Raw genomic sequence first — 20,861 nt, 5'->3', positions numbered from 1 at the left:
TGCCATCTCCCAGTTTGCTGACCTTGGGCCAATCATCCATCTCTGAGACCTACTTGTTTCCTCAGCCATAACATGGGGATTATTAAAGTGCCCAACTCGGGAGTGCTCAGAGTGCTGAATGTGATAATGTAGTCAAGCACTTAGCATAGTGCCTGGCACATATTAAATATCCATTGTAAGTCAGATAATAGTCTTGGAAACAAATATAGTGCTTTTTAAACTGTATGTTTCATTCTATTTATTTATTTATTTGACAGAGAAAGAGAGACAGCAAGAGAGGGAACACAAGTAGGGGGAGAAAGAGAGGGAGAAGCAGATTCCCCACGAGCAGGGAGTCCGATGCAGTGCTGGATTGCAGGACCCTGGGATCATGACCTGAGCTGAAGGCAGACCTTAATGACTGAGCCACCCAGGTGTCTGTCCCATATGTTGCATTCTTTTTTTTTTTTAATTAAAAAAAAATTTTCTTTATTTACTTGAGAGAGAGAGTGTGAGAGAGAACATGAGAAGGGAGAAGGTCAGGGGGAGAAGCAGACTCCCCATGGAGCTGGGAGCCCAATGCAGGACTTGATCCCAGGACTCCAGGATCATGACCTGAGCTGAAGGCAATTGCCCAACGAACTGAGCCACCCAGGTGCCCCTATTTCGTTCTTTAACCACATGTGGAAGAATAAATTTGAAGTGTAAGTGGGAATTTGTATATTCCCTTTAGAAAGCATAGAAAGTCTGAGTGAAATCATATGGTATTTGTCTTTCTCTGACTGACTTATTTTGCTTAGGATAATGCACTCTCAGTCTATCCATGTTGCATCCAAAATGCAAGATTTTGTTCTTTTTATGTCTGAGTAATATTCCATTGTGTACACACACACACACACACACGTATGTATGTATATCTTCTTTATTCATTCATCTATCATGTATGGAATTTAAGAAACAAAACAAATGAGTCAAGGGGGAAAAAAGAGAGAGACAGACAAACCAGGAAATAGACTCTGAACTGTAGAGAACAAACTGGAGGTTTCCAGAGGGGAGGTGGGTGTGGGGGATGGGTGTAATCAATGATGGGGATTAAGGAGGGTGATGCATGGAAATGTTTAATCACTCTATTATACATCTGAAACTAATACTACACTATATGTTAACTACACTGGAATTAAAATAAAAACCTAAAAAAAGGGGCACTTGGGTGGCTCAGTGGATTAAAGCCTCTGCCTTTGGCTCAGGTCATGATCTTAGGGTCCTGGGATAGAGCCCTGCATTGGGCTCTCTGCTCAGCAGGGAGCCTGCTTCCCTTCCTCTCTCTCTCTCTCTCTGCCTACTTGTGATCTCTGTCAAATAAATAATATCTTAAAAAAAAAACTTTAAAAAAAAAAAAAGAAAGTATAGAAAGTCCTACTGAATGCATATCTTTTGGGTACAGAAGCAATCCATCCTAAACCTTTCCTCTCTGGGAATGGTCCTGATTTTAAAGTCACTTCAAAATTAGGCATTATTTTGGAGTAAGTTTACTCAGCCTCTTCATTTCTCCCTAAACAAATAAAAGCTGGAATTCAACCTAGACTTCTCCTTCCCACTCACGGTGGATTCCTCCTCCCCAGCACCTCCCAGATACGGCCCTTTTCTGCACCCTGAGCCTCTCAGCCATTCCTCCACACACCACTGACGCTCTAGTGAGTCCTCGTTGCTGCCTCCAAGCCTGTGCACGTGTCCTTCTCCTGCTGTCAAACTGCTGCTGGTGCTGTCCCACCTGCTGTCCCCTCCACCACCGGCCCTCCTCGCCCTGCACTTACTGTGGTCACTGAGCCTCTCCTGCACTCAGCACTGAATCTCTTACTGCTCCTGCCCATCAGGAGAGGGAGGCCAGTGAAAAAAGCTGCCAACCACAAGAGCTAGAAGATGAAGAAAACGTGATTGCCCTTCTTCAGGTCCACCATTAGTTGCTCACTAAAAACAAAGCCAGCTTGGCCAGAAGTGGGATACGTAATATCATCTTAGCGAGAGAGGCGAGAAAGACCATATGGTAAGCGAAGGCACTGAACCTCCTCTAGAGAATATGTCCATCAGAAAGGGGCAGCGTAAGCACTGGCAGTGACCTCCAGGCACTGCCCTGGGGGAGGAGGGAAGAACTTGGCCATTTTCCTTTGCCATTCAGTCCTTGAGCAAACCTGGCTTTTGGTAAAGCCTACAAGACACTGGTCACCACCATGACTTGGTTTGTCCTGGGCTGTGGAGAAGAGCCATCTCTACTGGGGGAGGGATGAGTCAGGCTGCAAGTCCCATACCCTTAACCAGATGATCTCTGAGGCTGCTCTTCTGAGGGTGGTGCTGGGGAGTGAGTTCAGGCTCTTACTCTGGAACCAAACAACTGGGAGTTTGAACACTGGCTCTCCTTTCTAGCCAGGTGGGCCCAGGCAGGTTAACTGATGTCTTTGTCCTTCAGATTCTTCATTGGTAAAATGGGGATAATAACCATATGTATTTGCAAAACATATGTCTGATAAACGGTCAGATTCCAGAATATATATAAAGAACTCTACTATTTTTCACGTATTAGATTGGCAGAAAATAAAAGTAAAATAAGTAGCTCAGTGTGCCAAGAGGATAAAGAACAGCCACTTTCAAATGGGAGTGTAAATGAGTCTAGCTTTCCAGCTGACAATCTGGCAAAAGTGATTGCAATTAAAGATAAAAAAATAAATTTTTCTTTTCAAAATAAATAAAAACTACAGTACATTCTTTGGGATAATTGGGGGTGTTTGAAAATGAAGTGTACATAAGGCAAGAATTTTATCAACTTTTAAAAAATTAACTTTTTTTTTTTTTTGAGAGAGGGAGAGAGAAAGAGAGTAAGCATGAGCAGGAGAGGGGGAGAGGGAGAGAGGGGATACAGCAAAGTCTGAGTGATGTGAGTTTTCATCATCCTCACCGGCATTCAGTGTTGGTATTTTCTTTTAAGGACTTATTTATTTCTTAGAGAGAGAGCATGAGAGAGCAGGGGGGAGGGCAGGGGGAGAGAGAGAATTCCAAGCAGACTCCCTGCTGAGCACAGAGCCTGATGCAGAGCTCAATCCCACAACCCCGAGATCACCACCAGAACCAAAATCAAGAGTCAGACATTCCATTAACTGAGCCGCACAGGCGCCCCCACTGTCACTATTTTTTAACTCCAGCTATCCTGACAGATGTATAGTGATGCATCCTTGTGATTTAAATTTGCATTTCTGTAATGGTTAATGGGGTTGAACATATTTTCATGTGCTTATTTATCTTATGTATATACTCTTCCATGAAATGTCTGTTCGTGTCTTTTATCCCCAAAATGCCAATATCTTTTGATTTAGCAATCCATAGACAGATCAGCAGAGACCTCCTAAGATCTGTGCACAAGAAGTGCACTGGAACAACTTTTCAGTAACAAAATAACAGCAAACAAAATGCCAAGCTTGGCAACAGTGCAACAAAACATTAGTAAGATGGATTACATTTTCACCGCCCAGGGATGTGACCAAAGGCTGGGGCCAAAGAATGTTAAAAGGCAAAAGTATGGAATCAACAGAAGTTATGACTTCTGTTAAAGTTAAAGTCAACAGAAGTTATGACTTCCCTCACACAGGCTGTGATGTCCAAGAGATAACCGCTCTCAGGTAGAGGACTGGCTGCCCAGATTTCACCTTTCTCCTGGGATGCTGCAGGTACCACCGGGGCCCTCTACAAAGCTCTCTTGGCTTCTTTGTGTGGGTTTTTGGATCTTTTGGCTTTTTCCAGCAACTCTGGAAAGTGTGGCTGAATGCCTTCCCACCAGGTGCAAATTAGAAGGACCTCAGTACCTTCCCAGAGTGCTTCACTCAAAGATTAAGTGGGTCAAGGCCACTGAGAGTTTCCCAGATTGGCCCTTTGTGATAAAGTCAGACTCCGTTTTTTGGTGTCTGTCTGCTGACAGCTTGTAGACGTCAACTCTCCCTCCTCCCCACATCTGGGCAAGCTGATAAACTCAGGTGCTCCCAACAGTGCTCTCACTGTTGGCACAGTGAGAGTTTCAAGCCAGGCAAGACTCTCCCCAAGGATGGGAGCTCCTACCTGGGTCCACCCCTGACGGAAATACAAACCCTAAGCCAGTGTCCTTTCCTTGCAACCTCAAGCCATTTTCAAGCCAGCTTGGGAAACCCAAGTGCCTCATCGTGGAAGTAATAACCATTTAATACCCTCTTGGTGTGTGGCCATAAAACTCTCCCTTTGAGCTTTACTGTCATTGGAGCTGCTTTAAAATACCTGTTATCAGTGACACAGATACACTCTAGGACATGTATAAACACTCTAGGCCTGACTGGAGGGTTCACCTAAAACTGACACATGAACATGTGAGATTGATGTGTTTCCACTGTCTAATCTCAAAAAATTTGAAATTCTTATGAGTTTATTTTATCCTATCAGTAGTTCAAATGCTTACATGAGTAAGAGTTATCAAGGCCACCAGAACAGAACTTTAGCTGGAGAGTCCGTTCCTGTAAGACACCTCCTTCCACAACAAGCATCATGCAAATCATCCACCTTTTGATAACTTAAGAAGGAGATTTGGAACCAGGATGCATTTGAGTAGCAATTTCATGCTGAAGAGCCTGGGAATTTATTTCTTGGGGAGTTTTGACACAGTTGCCAGTCTGGCCAGAAGACTCTGGAGAGGGACTCTATTGAGGCATTCCTGGAATCATATTGGAAGTACCTGGCAGAGATTCCTGCTTCAAGGCATCCTTCTCAAGGGGTTTTGTGTTCTTTTGTATGAATGCGGTCTTCTTTGTGGAACTAGCTACAGATGTCAGTGGCTAAACAAAACAAAAAAGTGAAAGAGTCATTAGCAGAGACTAAAGAACACAACACTGCCATTTTCATGCCCAAGACTATTAACTAAATCGTAACAGATCAGCTCTAGCAAAGCATAAGGCAAATCAGGAACAAGATAATTCACCAATAATTTTACTGCCTGCCAGAAAAAAATTCAACACCATTTAAAGGAAAACTACATAATCTGGACTCCCTACAAAGTATCATCTACAATGTTCAGCACATTAGTAATAATTCCTAGACCCGTGAACCATATTCTAGAAAAGAAGGATAAAATAGAGAACCCAGGGGTTCCTGGGTGGCTCAGTGGCTTAAGCCACTGCCTTTGGCTCAGGTCATGATCTCGGGGTCCTGGGATCGAGCCCCACATCAGGCTCTCTGCTCAGCGGGGAGCCTGCTTACCCCTCTATCTCTGCCTGACTCTCTGCCTATTTGTGATCTCTCTCTGTCAAATAAATAAATAAAATCTTTAAAAAAAAATAGAGAACTCAAAATGACAAAGATCATGGAATTGATGGACAAGGACTTAAACCAGCCATGACAAATATTTTCAAACATTTAAAAGAAAAAAAATGGGCACAACGATTGAAAAGTTAAGGTAGATAAGCAGAGAAAATGGAAATTACAGAAAGGAACCAGATAGAAATCCTAAAATTGAACTGTGCAATATTCGAAATGAAAAAATTCACTGAATCCCTGAGTGGGATACTGGGCACTGCAGGAGAAGAGGTCAGTAAACCTGAAGTCGGATCAAAATAAATGATCTAAACTGAAACAGAGAAAAAAGACAGAAAAAATATATTCAGTTTCAATGAGCTGTAAGAGGATATCCCGCAGTCTAGCAGCTATGTGATTGTAGTAGTTGGTGAGGGAGGAATCTTTGGAGCCTACACTCTCCCAGCTACTTCTACCTCCATCTTTGTGCCCTGTCCAGTGGATACCGTGTCCAGTGGATCCTGCGGGGCACTGCAGAGAGGTCTGTGGAGCAATTGCCCATGTGATCAGCAAGACCCTTCTAACTATAGGCAATAAATATATGTGTTGATTCCGTAAGAATGTGTTTGTAAAACATTCATATGGCTACAGCTTTATAAACAAAGGGACTGTTTTCAAACTTAGGATCATGGCTTACTTAAAACTGCCTCAACTTAATAAAGAGAAACCAACACAATGGCAACTTTTGCTAGCTTTCTTTGAGGTCTGACTCACATGTTGCCTCCTCTGAACATCTCTTCCTGAGTGCTATAATTGGATATGATCTCTACCCCACACAGTGCTGTTTCTACTCCTCTTTCTGACACATCCCCTGGACCAGTGGTATTCAATCAGGGGTACTCAAAGGCTTTCTAAGCCAAATGCAAGCAATGATGGTTTTAAGATATGAAGGGAAATTTTGCAAAGCTTTGAGTATGGACATAAAAACCCATCAGCAGGCCTGCTGAAATTTTATGCAACCCATCCTGGGCCTACGTGAGACCAGGTTTAATAACACTAGTGACTCAAAATCTGAAAATGACCAGGAGCAAGGAAAAGTTTGTAATTTGCCTTGAGCCAAAAAAAAAATAAGAACTTAGAATCTCATCTTATTTGAGGGACCTCCACTTCTTTTTCTTCTACCCAGTTCTTCCCATTTTTTACTATAAGAGTAGTTCTCCTTAGCCAGGCAAGTTTGTTTTAAGATCCTTGTTGGGCATCTCTGTTTCCTTCTTTAAAAAAAAAAAAAAAAAAAAAAAAAAAAAAAGATCAATTTCCATAATCACAATTTGCATATGAGTTCTTTCATAGAAGTGAGAACTTGCTCCTAGTCTAGGTATCCTGCTGGCTTTTATTCCCATCTTCCCTGACAACGGCCTTTGTCTCACACTTGGCAAGGGAACAGCATACCTTTTACTCATCTAAATCTTGCAAAGGAATATTGCTACAGGGTGTAAAACATCCTGGGCACAACTCATTTGGACAATTCCAAACATTAATGTGACCAAAGTTTTCTTCAATAAAGGCATCATGAAACCAGGGTGGAGTTTTGGACGTCTTTCCCTGCCTTATATATATTGATATTTCTGTTAACAGGGAAGCATGGTGTTAGGAAAGGGTGACAAGAGAGGCAAGGAGAGAACAACCTCCTTGTCATGCCCTCCTCTCTACCATCTCTCAGCACCTGTTCCAAAGAATGAAATATTCCTGCGTGAGTTCACTTTGTCACATTAGACTAGTGAAAAACAGTAGTACGAAACCACCTTTCCTTTGACCTCTTTTACCAATAAAACATCCAGACTTAAACAATAAATATGAATTAATTAGGAGGAGAGCCGAGCATATTAGGGTGAGTATACATAAGTTAAACAGTTTCATGTCTCTTCATCAAAGGTGGCTTTGGAAACTAGCAAAAGCCAGCGGATTGTATGAAACTGCGTGGGAGATTTTAATGCACAGGATATTTAATGCACAGGATATAGTGATAGTTGGAAAGATGTCAGATATCTAAGCCCCGTGAGTCGATTCCCTGTCTCTGTATGGTGCACTTTGGAGAAAGCACAAAATCAGCAAAAGGTGCTTTTCAGAAGATGGTGGCAAAAGTCCTGGGAGATAAAAGATACCCTTGTCAGGTTCATGAACACACAGCTGTTTCCGACTACAAGAAGGTAATAATTTATGACCAGTATTACAGCACTGCAGAGACGGCATCTGTGCCTTGATACATGACTAAATAGCACACAGTAACTAAAACACTTAATAGTAGATAATAAATAAAATAATATATCTGACTTATATACTGATAACTGTATCTGATTTCTGAAATACTGAATAAGTTTTGAAAAGGGTTCAAAGAATCTTGTAAGGAAATATATTAGTTCCGAGTGACTTAAGATTTTTAAAGAAACCCGATTCTTTCAAACCAGTAACAGCTAAGGTACTTCCTGAAATCGAAAATGGAGTTGCCTTTCAACACTTCCTTTTTTCGTCGGCCAGGACTGCCGATAAGACCGGTTTACAAATAACCCCAAGAAGATGGGAGACAAGCGAGCTCCGGGAACCTCGGTGCACTGGGTGCTGTGGCCTCGCTGGCCGGTGGATTTCCTGGGATCCAGCTCTGGGGTGTGATCCTGTCCCCTGCTGGGTTCCTTCCTCCCTACCTTGTCACACTTTTCACACTTCTGTTGAATCTGACATTCTTCTTGGTTCAGCATTTCTGTCATTGCGGTTTCTTTGAGGCTATTACCCTGTTCTTCCTTCAACTGGCTCTCCCGTTGGCTCTCCTGGGGTGAGGGGAGAGCGGAGTCAGGTCAGCCCCTGGGAAACCTGTACTAACAGGCTTGCCCTCACTGGGACAGACCATAGGCCCAGGGCCCTGAGGACCTCCCGAGTTTGCTCCTGTGACCAGCTTTTGCCTGCTCGTAGGTCCAAACCCTCCAATCCCACAACTCCTCTTAGCTGGATTCCCACTTCAGCCCCAGACTCTCCACGCTTCAGGAATATCTAGGCCTAAGGGATCTCACAAGTCAAATAAACCAAGAAGCTCTCTGGGCGAGCTCTGGCATCCTACTTTGGATTTCAAATTGCCATGAGAAAGCTGGAAAGCCCTCCCCAAGATGACTCTGGGCACACACACACCTCTTCTTTTGCTTTAACGGTTTTCCTGTAATGATAAAGCCAGTGACCCAAGTACTCTATGGGGTCACTGGGCCGAACCTTCGCCACCTCTGCCAGTGCCTGGCTCAGGCAATTTCCGAAGCACCTCTTCAGGTAGTCAGTTTCCATCCTTGTGGGCCTGAGAAACAGCATAGCGGAGTCAGATTACTTTATAAATCAAATCTGGTCTTTAAGATAGACACACTCTAGTCAATTCAGATCCGTTTCAGGATAAATGTGAGCTACTTTCAGATGCCACCCTTCCCAAAAGAAACAAATACATACTTGCCAATTGCTCTTTCATTCAAATGGACTTTTTAAAAAAAGCTCTCCCCCTGTCTTGGGTCAGAAAATAGGTCCTGGGGGTCTTGAGGCCTGAGAGGAGCTTGATAGACTGGTGGTTAAGGGTGGCTAAGGTCTTCACTTACCCACAAATCTCTACCCTTGAGTAGGGAGGATATAATTACGCAACCAGGAGGTCCCCAGGGGGGCTCTAAGGACCCAGCAAGCTGTGCTATTGTGAGGTTGGAAGCTATACTCCTCTGTGACATGGATAAGTGATGTTTATTTATTTCAGAAGGAAAAGCCCTGGGGAGGAGGGGGAGGGAGAATGGCAGGCACCGTAGCTACCCATGGTCACAGGTTCTGCCAGGGCGTACCACACTATTTTACTCTAGAGAGGAAGCAAGAAACTAGTGGAGATTAAGCTGATGCCCCAGTATTTACTATTAATCGGATTTCAGGAGCTGGAGACAGTGTAGCCTGAGTCACACGATAGGTTAGGCGTGGCGGTGTAGAGCTGCAGTCTGAACACAGACTGGGAAGAGACAGACTGAGTTCCCCTCCTGGTACGGCCGCTTGTTAACTGTGTGATCTTCAACAAGTCACCCAGTCTCCCTGAGCCTTGGTTTTCTCATCTGTAGAAAAAAATAATAAAGGTATGGGCTTCATAATTGCAGGGGTGAGAAGAGATAACAAACAGAGGTAAAGCACTTAGCTTGGCACATGGTATATAAAATATACATATTTTGGATTTTTACTTATTTGAGAGAAAGAGACAGTGAGAGACAGCATGAACAGAGGGGAGGGGCGGGGAGAGGGAGAAGCAGGCTCTCCCCTGAGCAGAGAGCCCCATGCAGGGCTTGATCCCAGGAGCCTGGGATCATGACCTGAGCTGAAGACAGACTATTAACTGACTGAGCCAGCCAGGTGCTCTGGTACATGTTAAATAAATATTAGCTATTACGCTGGAAGACTGTGACATACAATGGACTAACATTGTATTTCTGGTCACCTCCATATTTCTGAAGTTTACATACTTTAAGTCCAAGAGCTAACAATAAAATGAATAATAAAGTCTCAGTTCTAGTATTAACATTTTCTGGAGGTGTTTTTCAGTTTAAGGAAGGAAAGATACATAGATACTCATAGAAAAAATATATATATATTTCCTAGCTCTTTCCATTGCAAAAGCCTAGAGGCAAAAACACTTAAGTAGCAACGAATGAACACAGTGATTATAGGGAACTTGCTTTGGAATAGCCTTTACCACTTACGAGCCATCAGGGCTCCTTGGAGAAATGGTGAATTCCAAGTTTGGGGCAGGAGAGGTCCAAGTAGCCTGGAACATTTCTCGCCTCACAAAGTAAAAAAATGCTAGAAAGTAAGCAATTAAGGACACAGGAACCAGCAGATTGGGCTGCTACTGGCCCAATCTGGGGCGATTAGACCACTGAAATAAACATGGACTCTAATGCATTATAATTAATTGGGTAAAATTAAAATTCCATGAATCAATGTAAGAACAGATTAGTAAATGAGTGAATGGGAGAGAAGGCCAGTTCTAAGGGTAGAATGTCAACCAATAAACATGGGAAGAATAATGGAGTGTTTAAAAAATTAACATTTTTAACCATCATAGTATAACTGCATCAAGCCAGAATCCTCAGTGAGGACTAAAACTGAATGAATATTTGATAAAAAAAAAAAAATAGGATACCCGTATAGTCTCAAGGTTTCTCCCTACAAATTATGTATTAATTCCAAAAGGAAATAGAGGAACTTTACAATGCTGGGACGTGCCCGATACAACCTTCAGCAAGCGATCTAAGGAAACATCACTAACAAAGGGACAAAGTGACATCATGTGTCTCCTGATGAGATGCACTTCTTAGGGGGATGAAATATTTCTCTGTGGATTCCTTGCCCAAAATGCAAAACTTGAATCTAATTGAGGAAATACGAACAAAGCCAAATTGAGAGACAGTCTGCAACTGGTCTGCACTGTTAAAAATGTCAAGATCGTGAAAGACAAAAAAAGAGGAGGAACCATTCCAGATCAAAGGAGCCGAAAACAGGCCTAATGAATGCACAGAACACATGATTCTGGATTGAGTCTGAAACAGAAAAAAGAATTTTATGAAGTGTCGTTGAGGAAACTGAATGTGAATTGTACATTACATAATAGAAGTGTATTAGGGAGCTTAGTGTCTAACTCTGTTAAGCATCTGACTCTTGATTTCAGCTCAAGTCGTGATCTCAGGGTTGTGAGATCAAGGCCCACGTCAGGCTCTGTGCTGAGTGTGAAGTCGGCTTAAGATTCTCTCTCGGGTGCCTGGGTGACTCAGTGGGTTAAGCCTCTGCCTTCGGCTCAGGTCATGATCTCAGGGTCCTGGGATCGAGTCCCGCATCAGGCTCTCTGCTGGGCAGGGAGCCTGCTTCCTCCTCCTCCTCTCTCTCTCTCTGCCTGCCTCTCTGCCTATTTGTGATCTCCGTCTGTCAAATAAATAAATAAAATCTTAAAAAAAAAAAAAAAGATTATCTCTCTCTTCCTCTGCCCCTCCCCCTGCTTGCCCTCATGTTCTTTCCTGCAGTTCACCCTCTGCCCCACAAAAAGTGTATCAAGGTTAAATATCCTGGTTTGACTCGCTGAAATATGAGTGAGAAAATGTAATTTTTCTTTGGAAATACACAGTGTAGTAGGGCTAAGTAATGGCTTCCCAAAGTGTCTAAGTCCTAATAACTGGAACCTATGAAATCTGTTACCTTGTCTGGCAAAAGGTACTTTGCAGGTATGATAAAGGATTTTGATTTGGGAAGATGATACTGGGTTATCGCAGAAGGTACACTGTAATCCCAAGAGTTTTTATAATTGGAACACAGTAAAGTCAGACAAGGAACAAGGAGATGTGATGGTGGAAGTTGAAAAAGAAAAGGTGATGTCATTCAGGGCCTTGAGCCAAAGACTGTGGGTTGCCTGTGAAGCTGGAAAAGGCAAGGACATGGATTCTCCCCTAGAGCCTGCAGAAGGAACCAGCCTTGCTGACACTTTAGTTTTAGCCCTGCAAGACTCATTTTGGATTCTGGCTTCAAAAAACTGCAAGAGAGTATGTGTTTAAAGCCACTAAGTTTGGGGAGCACATGCGTGGCTCAGTTGATTAAACGTTTGCCTTCAGTTAAGGTCATGATGTCAGGGTCCGAGATTGAGTCCCCTTCCGCTCCAAATGTGGTCTGTGATCTGCGGCGTTCCTCACCCGGAGGCTTGACAAAATGCAGCTTTTCAGGTCCCACCCCCATACCTACATATTCAGATTCTGCATTTTAACAAAATCCCTAGGTGATTCAGTTACAGATCTACTTTGCCTTTACCGCAGGAGAACCTTGCCAGAGGGTGGAATCCCCAACTCTGCATTCTGGAAACGCTCTCCACTTTCTAACCCTCGAATGCCTGCTTCTCTGTTGAGTTGTGGCAAACCCTTTCTGGAGAAAGCATCTTGCTCGAAATGGCACTTTTCAACAATGGTCTCAATGAAACAGGGGACCTGACTGTTACTAAAAGTTGTTGCAAAATCAGTAGAGCCAGAATAACAGAGCTGCAGTGTGAGGCCAGGAGAGGGAGGGGAACAAAGGGATGCCATTTACATTACAGCCCTCTCTCCGCAAACGCCCTGCACACTTACCAAGGGGGTAGGGGCTTCTTTTTCCCAGAGCTCCTCCCAGAGTCAGCTTACACTGCCCCTCCTTGTTCACCGACTTCCAACTCAGTAGGCAGGGCAAAAAGCATAGAGGTGGTCTTTGTTCACACTATATTCCCAGTGCTAGACACACAGTAGGTGCTCAGGAAATATTTTTTGACTTAATCCAGTGAAGGCTCTGAGGCGGGTCCATCTGTCAGCGCCCACTCTGGTACTTACTGCCTCCACAACGCTTAGGGAGGCTTCTCCTGCCCAGCACTGCCCAACATAAATTAAAACAGAACGTGGGAAATGCTAGCAGAGTGCTGTACACAAAACACTTGGATCAGGGAAGATGGCAATGGCTCTGGCTTGGCGGAGGTTGGGCGGCTCCCCGGAGGTGCGGGCGCCTGAGCTAGCTCTGTAAGAAACCAAGCAGGGGTCACCAGAATCTCAAAGGCGCGAAGCCGTGCAAAAACGGGGCCATCGAACTCCGGGGACGGGGAATGTCTCCTCTGGCCGGAGGCTGGGGGATTTCCCGCCCTAGGTCGGCAGGTGGCCCCCTGCCGCCCCTCTTTTCCTCCCAGCGCCTCCGGCTCGACTCCTCTTCTCGGCCTCCCCCTCCTCCCAGCCTCTAGGCTGTAAGTCTCGGCTCGCCCACCCTGGCGGTCCCTCCTGTGTGGGGCGCCCCCGCCACACCCCGCGCGTGCCGTCTGTCCACGACTCTCGCGCCCCTCCTCTCCGCCGCGCGCTCGCTCCCCTCCCCGTCGTCCCACTCCCCAGCCTCCGGCTCCCCACCGCGCGTTCTCTCGGCGCCCCATCCCGCGCTCACCGCTCCGCGCGCCCCAGCCCCTGGACAGTGCGCGGTCCCGGGTTCCGAGGCGCGCCCGCTCGTTGCCTAGCGACGGGACGCGACTCGCGGAGCGAGGGTACGCGCACGCGTCGGGTGCGCGCATCGAGAGCGCAAGCGCCTTTCGTCTAGACCATGACTCGGGAGTTTGGCGGGGATCCCGCGGGCACCGTGGTTTGGGCCGTTGGGCCTTGCGAGTGGTGCGGGGCGCAGACGACGCCCCAGCTTCTTCGGGCGGAGAGAGGTTTGTGTAGCGCCTGGGGAGTGCCGCCTCCTCCTCCATCCCTTCTCCTCGGCAGGCCTCGCCACGCTGGATGGAGGGGACCAGGAAGCGGGAGACCCTTCCGCAGACCCAGGATAGGAAAACGAACCCAAGCGCCCCGAATCGAGAGTTGCCAGATACAACACGGGACACCGGTTCATTATAAATTTCAGATAAACAACGAATGATTTTGTATCATACTACACTGTACTAACACGTTATTCCTTATTTCTCTGAACTTCATGTTGAACTGTGCATCCCCTATTTTTATGTGCTACATCTGGCAACTCTACCCGAATCCCCTCCTTTCCCACTAGGCTGGCCGGCTTTCTCCTAGGCATGGGCAAAGGACCTCTCTTTGTTCCTTGTGACAACTTCTCCAGGCTCGAGGCAGCTGTTTCCCTGGGAAAGGGCTTTCTTATCTTGACCCGAGATGTCTGTTGTGTATATGAAAAATAACATTCTTCACAACAACCTGTCAGATGGGTATTATCGCCATTTCATGGACAGGAAACACGAGAAGCTAAGTAACGAGTTTACCTGGGTTCTGTTAATCTAGACCCATAGATCTGAGACCCACACTCGTTGGGATCTATTCTTAGGCCAGAGGTTTTTCCCTTGAGGACTTGGTCCTTTTCTCGTGTATTATTTTCCTGAACAGTAGCAGGAATCTGTTCCCTGTTTTACCTTTTCAAAAGACATTGAGATGTCACTGTAGTTATTTTGTCTTTAGAGTATGTCCCATTGCAGAAGCACAGTGAAGATACTGTGTCTCAAACTGGTTTGTAATACAATAATCCTCCTCTCTGTATGGTTAAGACATACTTAACCAGCTTGAAATGCCAGCCTGAAAAGGAATTCGGTTCATTCGTGCCAGTTCATAGAGTTTTAAGTTTTTATGACTACATCTATGTACACACATACACATTCCTTCCCCCACTGCTGTTAATACAAAAGGTGGCATACTGTTTATAATTTCTACACCTTGCTTTTTTCCCTCACCTCACACTATGTCCTAGAGATCACTCCCTATTTCAAAGATCTTCCTCATGTCTTTTATATAATATATATGCACAGTAATCCATTGCGTTGTTGTATCTCAACAGTCCCTTAGGGATGAGTTTTTGGATGGGGTTCCAATTTGACTATTCTAAGTAACGGTGCAACGTAACTACGTGCATATAAGCATCACTCCATATTTTTTCTTTTTTTTTTTTTTTAAGATTTTATTGATTTGACAGAGAGAGAGAGAGACCACAAGTAGGCAGAGAGGCAGGCAGAGAGAGAGAAGGGAGGAAGCAGGCTCCCCGCGGGGCAGAGAGCCCAACTTGGGGCTCGACCCCAGGACTCTGGGATCATGACCTGAGCCGGAGGCAGAGGCTTTAACCCACTGAGCCACCCAGATGCCCCACTCCATATTTTTTCAAGTTAAGATCTGAGAAGGGAGATAAATTGTTCAAAGAGTAAAAACCCATGTAATTTTCTAGATATTATCAAATTCTCTCTGTGGAGGGCTATACCATTTATACATGCACCACCATCAAATGGGAGAGACACTACTGGGCTTTATGAACCTCAGGAGGCTGTTGTTTCTGAAATTTTATGCAGAATGTTCAGTGCATTTCTCCAGGGACAGGACTAGATCTGCTGGCATTCTACTCTTTCATATTCGGCTCATGCCTGACCTATAGTAGGTACTCAGCATGTATTTGTTGAATAATGAGTAGCAACTAGATTCCATAAAGATAATTTGAGGGTGCTCAGTTTTTTCAAAGCATTTGAAGTACAGTAGTTTCTATATTTTCCTTCCTTCCTTCCTTCCTTAACATGTGGTCTAAGATTATTCCTGTCCATCTTAATAACTGGATAGATGGGAACATTACTGGGAGAGTGGAGAAACTCATTCACTTGCCTCCATGGGGAGCCAGCATGCCCACCCTGTGACTGAAACACACTCCATGAGGAGCTGAAGGAGCTTGTCTTGGGAGTACAGATGTGTGTGTACACAGATGATTCTCAGGTTGCATGACAGGTGCTATGTGAGTTGCTTGGAGAAGGAGGATCTCCTTTGCATGGCCTGGGAAGGCTCAGGGAATGAGAGATGACCTACATCTTGCAGGGGATGAGATATATTTTCTAAGCTGGGAGATAGTGAGGAATCATTATGTGCAAACGCCTTAGAGATGGAAGTGGGCAAGGTATGAACGGCAGAATGGCAGAATGTTAAGTGGGGTTAGAGCCCAGGATATGCTGCAGGCAGAAGAGATGTCTGGAGGTGAGCCTGAGAAGAAATTGGGGCCAAAGTGTGAGGAGCTTCATATGCTATTCTTTGATGGCTGAATTCTTTTTTAATTTTATTCTTTGGCCTTAGAGATTCATGGCCTTTTGTATTTTTTTGAGGGTCAAGCCAATGACTCTTGTGGCTTGGGAGGATCATCGGTGTCATTAAGATAATGACTCTGGAATCAAGAGTTGGGTATAATCCGATGTTCACCATGTTGACTTATATGCTCTTTGTGTCTGGGCTTCCTCTTCTGCACAGCAGGGGTAATGACACTGATTTATCACCCACATTGTGAGGATGGAGTGAGACATGCATTGCTTGGCATGTAGCCATCTCACAGTAATGATGGTATCCCTTTTTATGACTCTCTTTCATTATTTTTTTTGTTGCTGTTGCTTAGTTTCTATATCATTTATTTCTGCTTTAATCTTTATTATTTCCTTCCCTTTGCTGGTTGGCGGTTTTGTTTGCTCTTCTTTTCTGACTCTTGGCCTTGAGAGCCCATCAGGATTTTGAAAATGTATCTTCGTGGTAGCTGTTGTGACATCTGTGGACTCTCTTTGGACACTGCCAGAAGCTTTATGGAGCCAGCTTGCTTGTGTCATCCCTGATGGGAGGTGCCCATAACAGGATGTAATGCTTTGCTGGCCTCACTGGAGTCTACTTTTATGGTCCTTATTGAACATTCCCTGCATTAATGCAAAACATTTACCTTTTAGAAGTCAGGGGTGAGAAATGGAGTCAAAGTATCTTCAAAAGTGCCTTGGGACATGTCTAATTCAAGGTCTTGCAGAAGTGGCAAGAATTCGCCCAGTGGATCCAATAGAATATTTAGGATTGTGGATTTACAAATATAAGGAAAACATGACCATGGAACAACTGGTAAGTAGAGATCTTCTCTGAGAAAATTAGAAGAGTAAGATAGCTGTTTCCATTTGTCTCCTTTTTAAAAAAGTCCAATGTTATTTCTATTATAAAAATAGTATGTTTATTATGAAAAACTTGGACAGTATGAAAAAAAAACAGAAGAAAAAATATTCCATAGATTACCTCTTTGTAGATTTTTAGGTATTTTCTTTTTTCCTACGGATTGCCTATGTATTTGTAGACTTTTTCTGTAAGTTGTGATCATACCCAACGTTTAATTTTAATTTTATGCTCTTTATTCAAAAAAACACACATTTCCGGGCACCTGGGTGGCTCAGTGGGTTAAGCCTCTGCCTTCGGCTCAGGTCATGATCTCAGGGTCCTGGGATCGAGTCCCGCATCGGGCTCTCTGCTCAGCAGGGAGCCTGCTTCCCCCTCTCACTCTGCCTGCCTCTCTGCCTACTTGTGATCTCTCTGTGTCAAATAAATAAATAAAATCTTTAAAAAAAAAAACACACATTTCCCCAAATTATTACACATTTTCTAAATGGGGTAGAGTAAAATTTGCTTCCCCTTTCCCTCTTCTTGGTGATTAACACGCTTTCAAGATTGTTTCTACAAATTGTTCTAGCTCAAATTAGTCACGTGACATTGTTTTTAAACACTGCTAGAGACGGAAGGAAATGGCCGACCTGGAGCATGAGAGAGAACTAGCTGTGATAGAGCGGGAGATGATGGAGAGGCTCAAAGCAGAAGAGCTCCTGTTCCAGCAGGTGAGACAAGACAAGGGCGGGAGTTCAGGGGTGACCGGAGTTAGCAGTGTCAGTCTCAGTGTGGTGCAACCCAAGTGTTGCAAAGCCCCCCCCATCTCTAATGAGTTAGGAATGGCTCTCTTATATCTTCATGTTTCTGTATTTCTGTATCTGTGTCATCTTTGCTGGAGAAATAGCAGCAGTGGGGTGGGAGGAAGACCCAGGAAGTGTGCTCTTGTGGAGGCTAAGGGGAGAGACCCAAAGGGTCAACCATGCCTACTGCTGGTTGAGTGAGAGCAAGAGGGCAAAGTGCTCATTTAAGACCACTGGTGACCTTGGAGGGAGCAGTATGCATGAGGTTGGGTGCAACAGTGGAGATGGTGAGTGCGGGTAATGCTTTCAAGGAGATTTTCAGGGAAGGAGATTGGTTTTTTTGTTTTGTTTTATTTTGCTTTGTTTTGTTTTTAAGGAGCAGAGAGGAGAGGATTGTTGATGTTAAGGGATAGGGAGAGGGGCACCTGGGTGGCTCAGTGGGTTAAGCCTCTGCCTTCGGCTCAGGTCATGATCTCAGGGTCCTGGAACTGAATCCCACATTGGGCTCTCTGCTCAGTGGGGAGCCTGCTTCCCCCTCTCTCTGACCGCCTCTCTGCCTACTTCTGATCTCTGCATGTCAAATAAATAAATAAAATCTTAAAAAAAAAAATAAAGGGGAGGCGGGATAGGGAGAGGATGGTCTAGGTACATGTGGATGTATAGGTTTTGTGGCACAAGGTTTAAAACAGTTTCTGTATGACTCTTTCTTCTTTATGAAGTAGGGACCATGATCATCTTCCAAGAATGAAGTAAAGTGGCAGGTGTGGGGAGAGCAGGGAGGGTTTGAAATGGTAGCTTTGGAGAATGGTAGAGTTGACCAGGAAACTTAGCATTACTTGGTAGCATTGAGTAACCTGTCAAGTTAGAGACTGGGCATTTATAATGTTGCCATTTGGTTTGGTTTTAAGATTCTGTGATTTTCTCCACTTGAGCCTAGAGATTTGAATGATGATGTGGAAGGGGCAGACCCTTTGATTGAAGTAGGTTTAGGATAGCAGGATTGGGGAGCTGAAAATGTTGGTAAGAGAATGGTTTCAGGAATAAGCCATGGATTATAAACTAGATAGGGAAAGTTCTAGAGTGACTTTTGGACTAATTATATTTATGGAGAGCTTCTGAACTAAATTTGTTATCCCCATCATTCTACCATTTAGTACTTAACCCCAGAGTCTCAACTCCAGTCTATACAGTTGTAAAAGGGAAAGAAGCCTGTTATTTGGGTGTGTGGATAAAAAGGAAAATATAGACATGACAAATAGCTTCTCTGTCTAACCTCTTATCCCTGACACAGAGGTAGAACATTCTAGGTACCCAAGATAGATATGGCTGTTGAAAACTTTACTGCTCCTGAATCTTCATTTTTCAGTCACTTGGTTTATTCTTATGCGGAGTTTGCAGAATGTTGAGTTGGGTGTCAGACAATCATCCAAATGGGTGAGCATCTGCCACAAAATTGCCCCCTTTGAGTGTGAATCTGCCCTTCATCTTATAGCTTCTACATCTAGTCTCTCAGAATGAGGAGAACTTCTCAGCAGCTCTCCTTCTCTAGGATAATTCTATCACAAACGTGGGGCCACTTGACTTTCCTTGGCTCATCTACTTCATCTTACTTAGATAAAATTGGGCAATAGTAGAAATCAAGCACTTCTCTCGCTGTATCCTGTATCAGTAGGAAGGGCTCCACTGTGCACTGAACCCTGAGCATTGGGTCCAGAGTGGAGGATGCAACAACATTCTGCAGAAGATTTTATGACCCATGAAAGAAACAGTGTGGTGGCCAGAAATAGATGAGAGAAGGAAAAAGGAGCCTGTGGTGAGAAGGTCCGCTGGAGAAGAGCTTAAGAGAGAGTGAGCCAGAGATGCTAAGGGACAGGAGCTCTCAGTCCACCATTGAGCCAAGTGAGTTGAGGCATCAGGACTTTGGTCCCCGCCCTGTTGTTCTCAGTTGGTGCCACTGACTTGAAATGCCCTGAAAGTTTAGGACACTCTCCAGTAAACCCAGAACCCTGTGAGCAGGGAAGGACTTTGACTGACATTTTCTACCTATGAGCTCACTGAGGAAGTAAAAGCTTTTTGGTTTGTTTGATTTTTTGGAATATATTCCTAATGGTTTTACTCCTGTGTGAAGAAAGGGACTGAGCTTTGAAGTTTTCCAGAAAATGTTGAGAAACTGGTTCTCTTGACCAGTGTGGTTGGTACTTCACAATTGCATTTTACACTGCTGTTCTGAGATTAGTCATTTCACTTCCTCCACCAATATCTGAAAGTGGATCGAAATGCCATGTTCTTGCCCTTCAGCGACCTGGCCCATCACTTTTATCTCAATGTGGATAATTCAAGATTACCAGAAAATTCCCTTTAACAACCCTCTGTAAGTAAATAATAATGACTGTTTATTATCTCTTTATTTATAAAAATGTATTATTTTTTAATAATGCATTTGAAAGACATAATGGTACATGTAGGTATTATGGTTATATTATGTAGATACAGCGAGAGAGAATAAATTTCCACAAAAGTTATATTGACAAAATAAAATTTTTTTAAAATAGTAATTAAGTACAATTTTCCATTTGGAACATAGGCTTAATGCTTAAGAGAATTAAATTATTTTCTTAGAGATAACATTTCTTTTAGTTGGAGTTCAAAGTTAGTGTTCCTTATCATCAAAATTGATTGAAAACATTTATCCGTTAATGCTGATCTTTAATGAGATTTTAGTATTTCCTCTTTGAAAATAGCTGAGAGATTGGTCCTGCCAAATGCTGATATCGGTCCGTGTGGATATAATTTTGACCATATTTATCTCTTGGAATGCATTTGTAGAATACTATTAGATTTTTATCTTGTTTTGCCTTTTGGCATGTCATTACCTCCTAGATTAATCACTTCCAGTTGAAGGTTGGTAAAAGCTTCTCAGTTACACAGTTACTTGGATTTGAAGATATGGAAATTTCATTCACACTGAAGTCAAGGCCACAAAATACTTTGGGCCTATAGTCTGAGCTCGGGAAATACACCTGCTGCCAATTTTGTGTGGAAACTGGGGGAGAGGAGCATCTAGTTTCTTGTTTAAGATTTTGACCACATGGCCGGACTGGAAGAGATTATGCTGAGTGAAATAAGTCAAGCAGAGAGAGTCAATTATCATATGGTTTCACTTATTTGTGGAGCATAACAAATAACATGGAGGACAAGGGGAGATGGAGAGATGGAGAGGAGAAGGGAGTTGAGGGAAATTGGAAGGGGAGGTGAACCATGAGAGACTATGGACTCTGAAAAACAACCCTCAGGTTGTTTTTCAGAGTCCATAGTCTCTCATGGTTCA

General features: G+C 43.9%; 2 protein-coding genes across 2 annotated transcripts in view; one reads left to right on the top strand and one right to left on the bottom strand.

Moving 5' to 3' along the window:
- Window positions 1-4,411: 4,411 nt before the first annotated feature.
- On the bottom strand, window positions 4,412-10,092 carry DYDC2 (DPY30 domain containing 2). Its single transcript, XM_059395850.1, is given in 5 exon segments — window positions 4,412-4,823; window positions 7,977-8,099; window positions 8,455-8,611; window positions 9,199-9,389; window positions 10,029-10,092. Coding segments are annotated over 3 exon segments (531 nt in total). The 5' UTR covers window positions 8,602-8,611; window positions 9,199-9,389; window positions 10,029-10,092; the 3' UTR covers window positions 4,412-4,562.
- A 6,464-nt stretch (window positions 10,093-16,556) lies between these two features.
- The window catches only part of DYDC1 (DPY30 domain containing 1), a 10,589-nt gene continuing 6,284 nt past the window's right edge, over window positions 16,557-20,861 (top strand). The window contains exons 1-2 of the mRNA XM_059397679.1: window positions 16,557-16,703; window positions 17,360-17,461. Of these exons, the coding sequence (XP_059253662.1) occupies window positions 16,557-16,703; window positions 17,360-17,461 (249 nt within the window). The remainder of the gene's footprint in view (window positions 16,704-17,359; window positions 17,462-20,861) is intronic.

Source organism: Mustela nigripes, chromosome 4, assembly GCF_022355385.1.
Source record: "Mustela nigripes isolate SB6536 chromosome 4, MUSNIG.SB6536, whole genome shotgun sequence".
Taxonomy (NCBI): Eukaryota; Metazoa; Chordata; class Mammalia; order Carnivora; family Mustelidae; genus Mustela; species Mustela nigripes.
The sequence above is the reverse complement of the archived record's forward strand: the minus strand, read 5'-3'. Positions and strand labels throughout refer to the sequence as shown.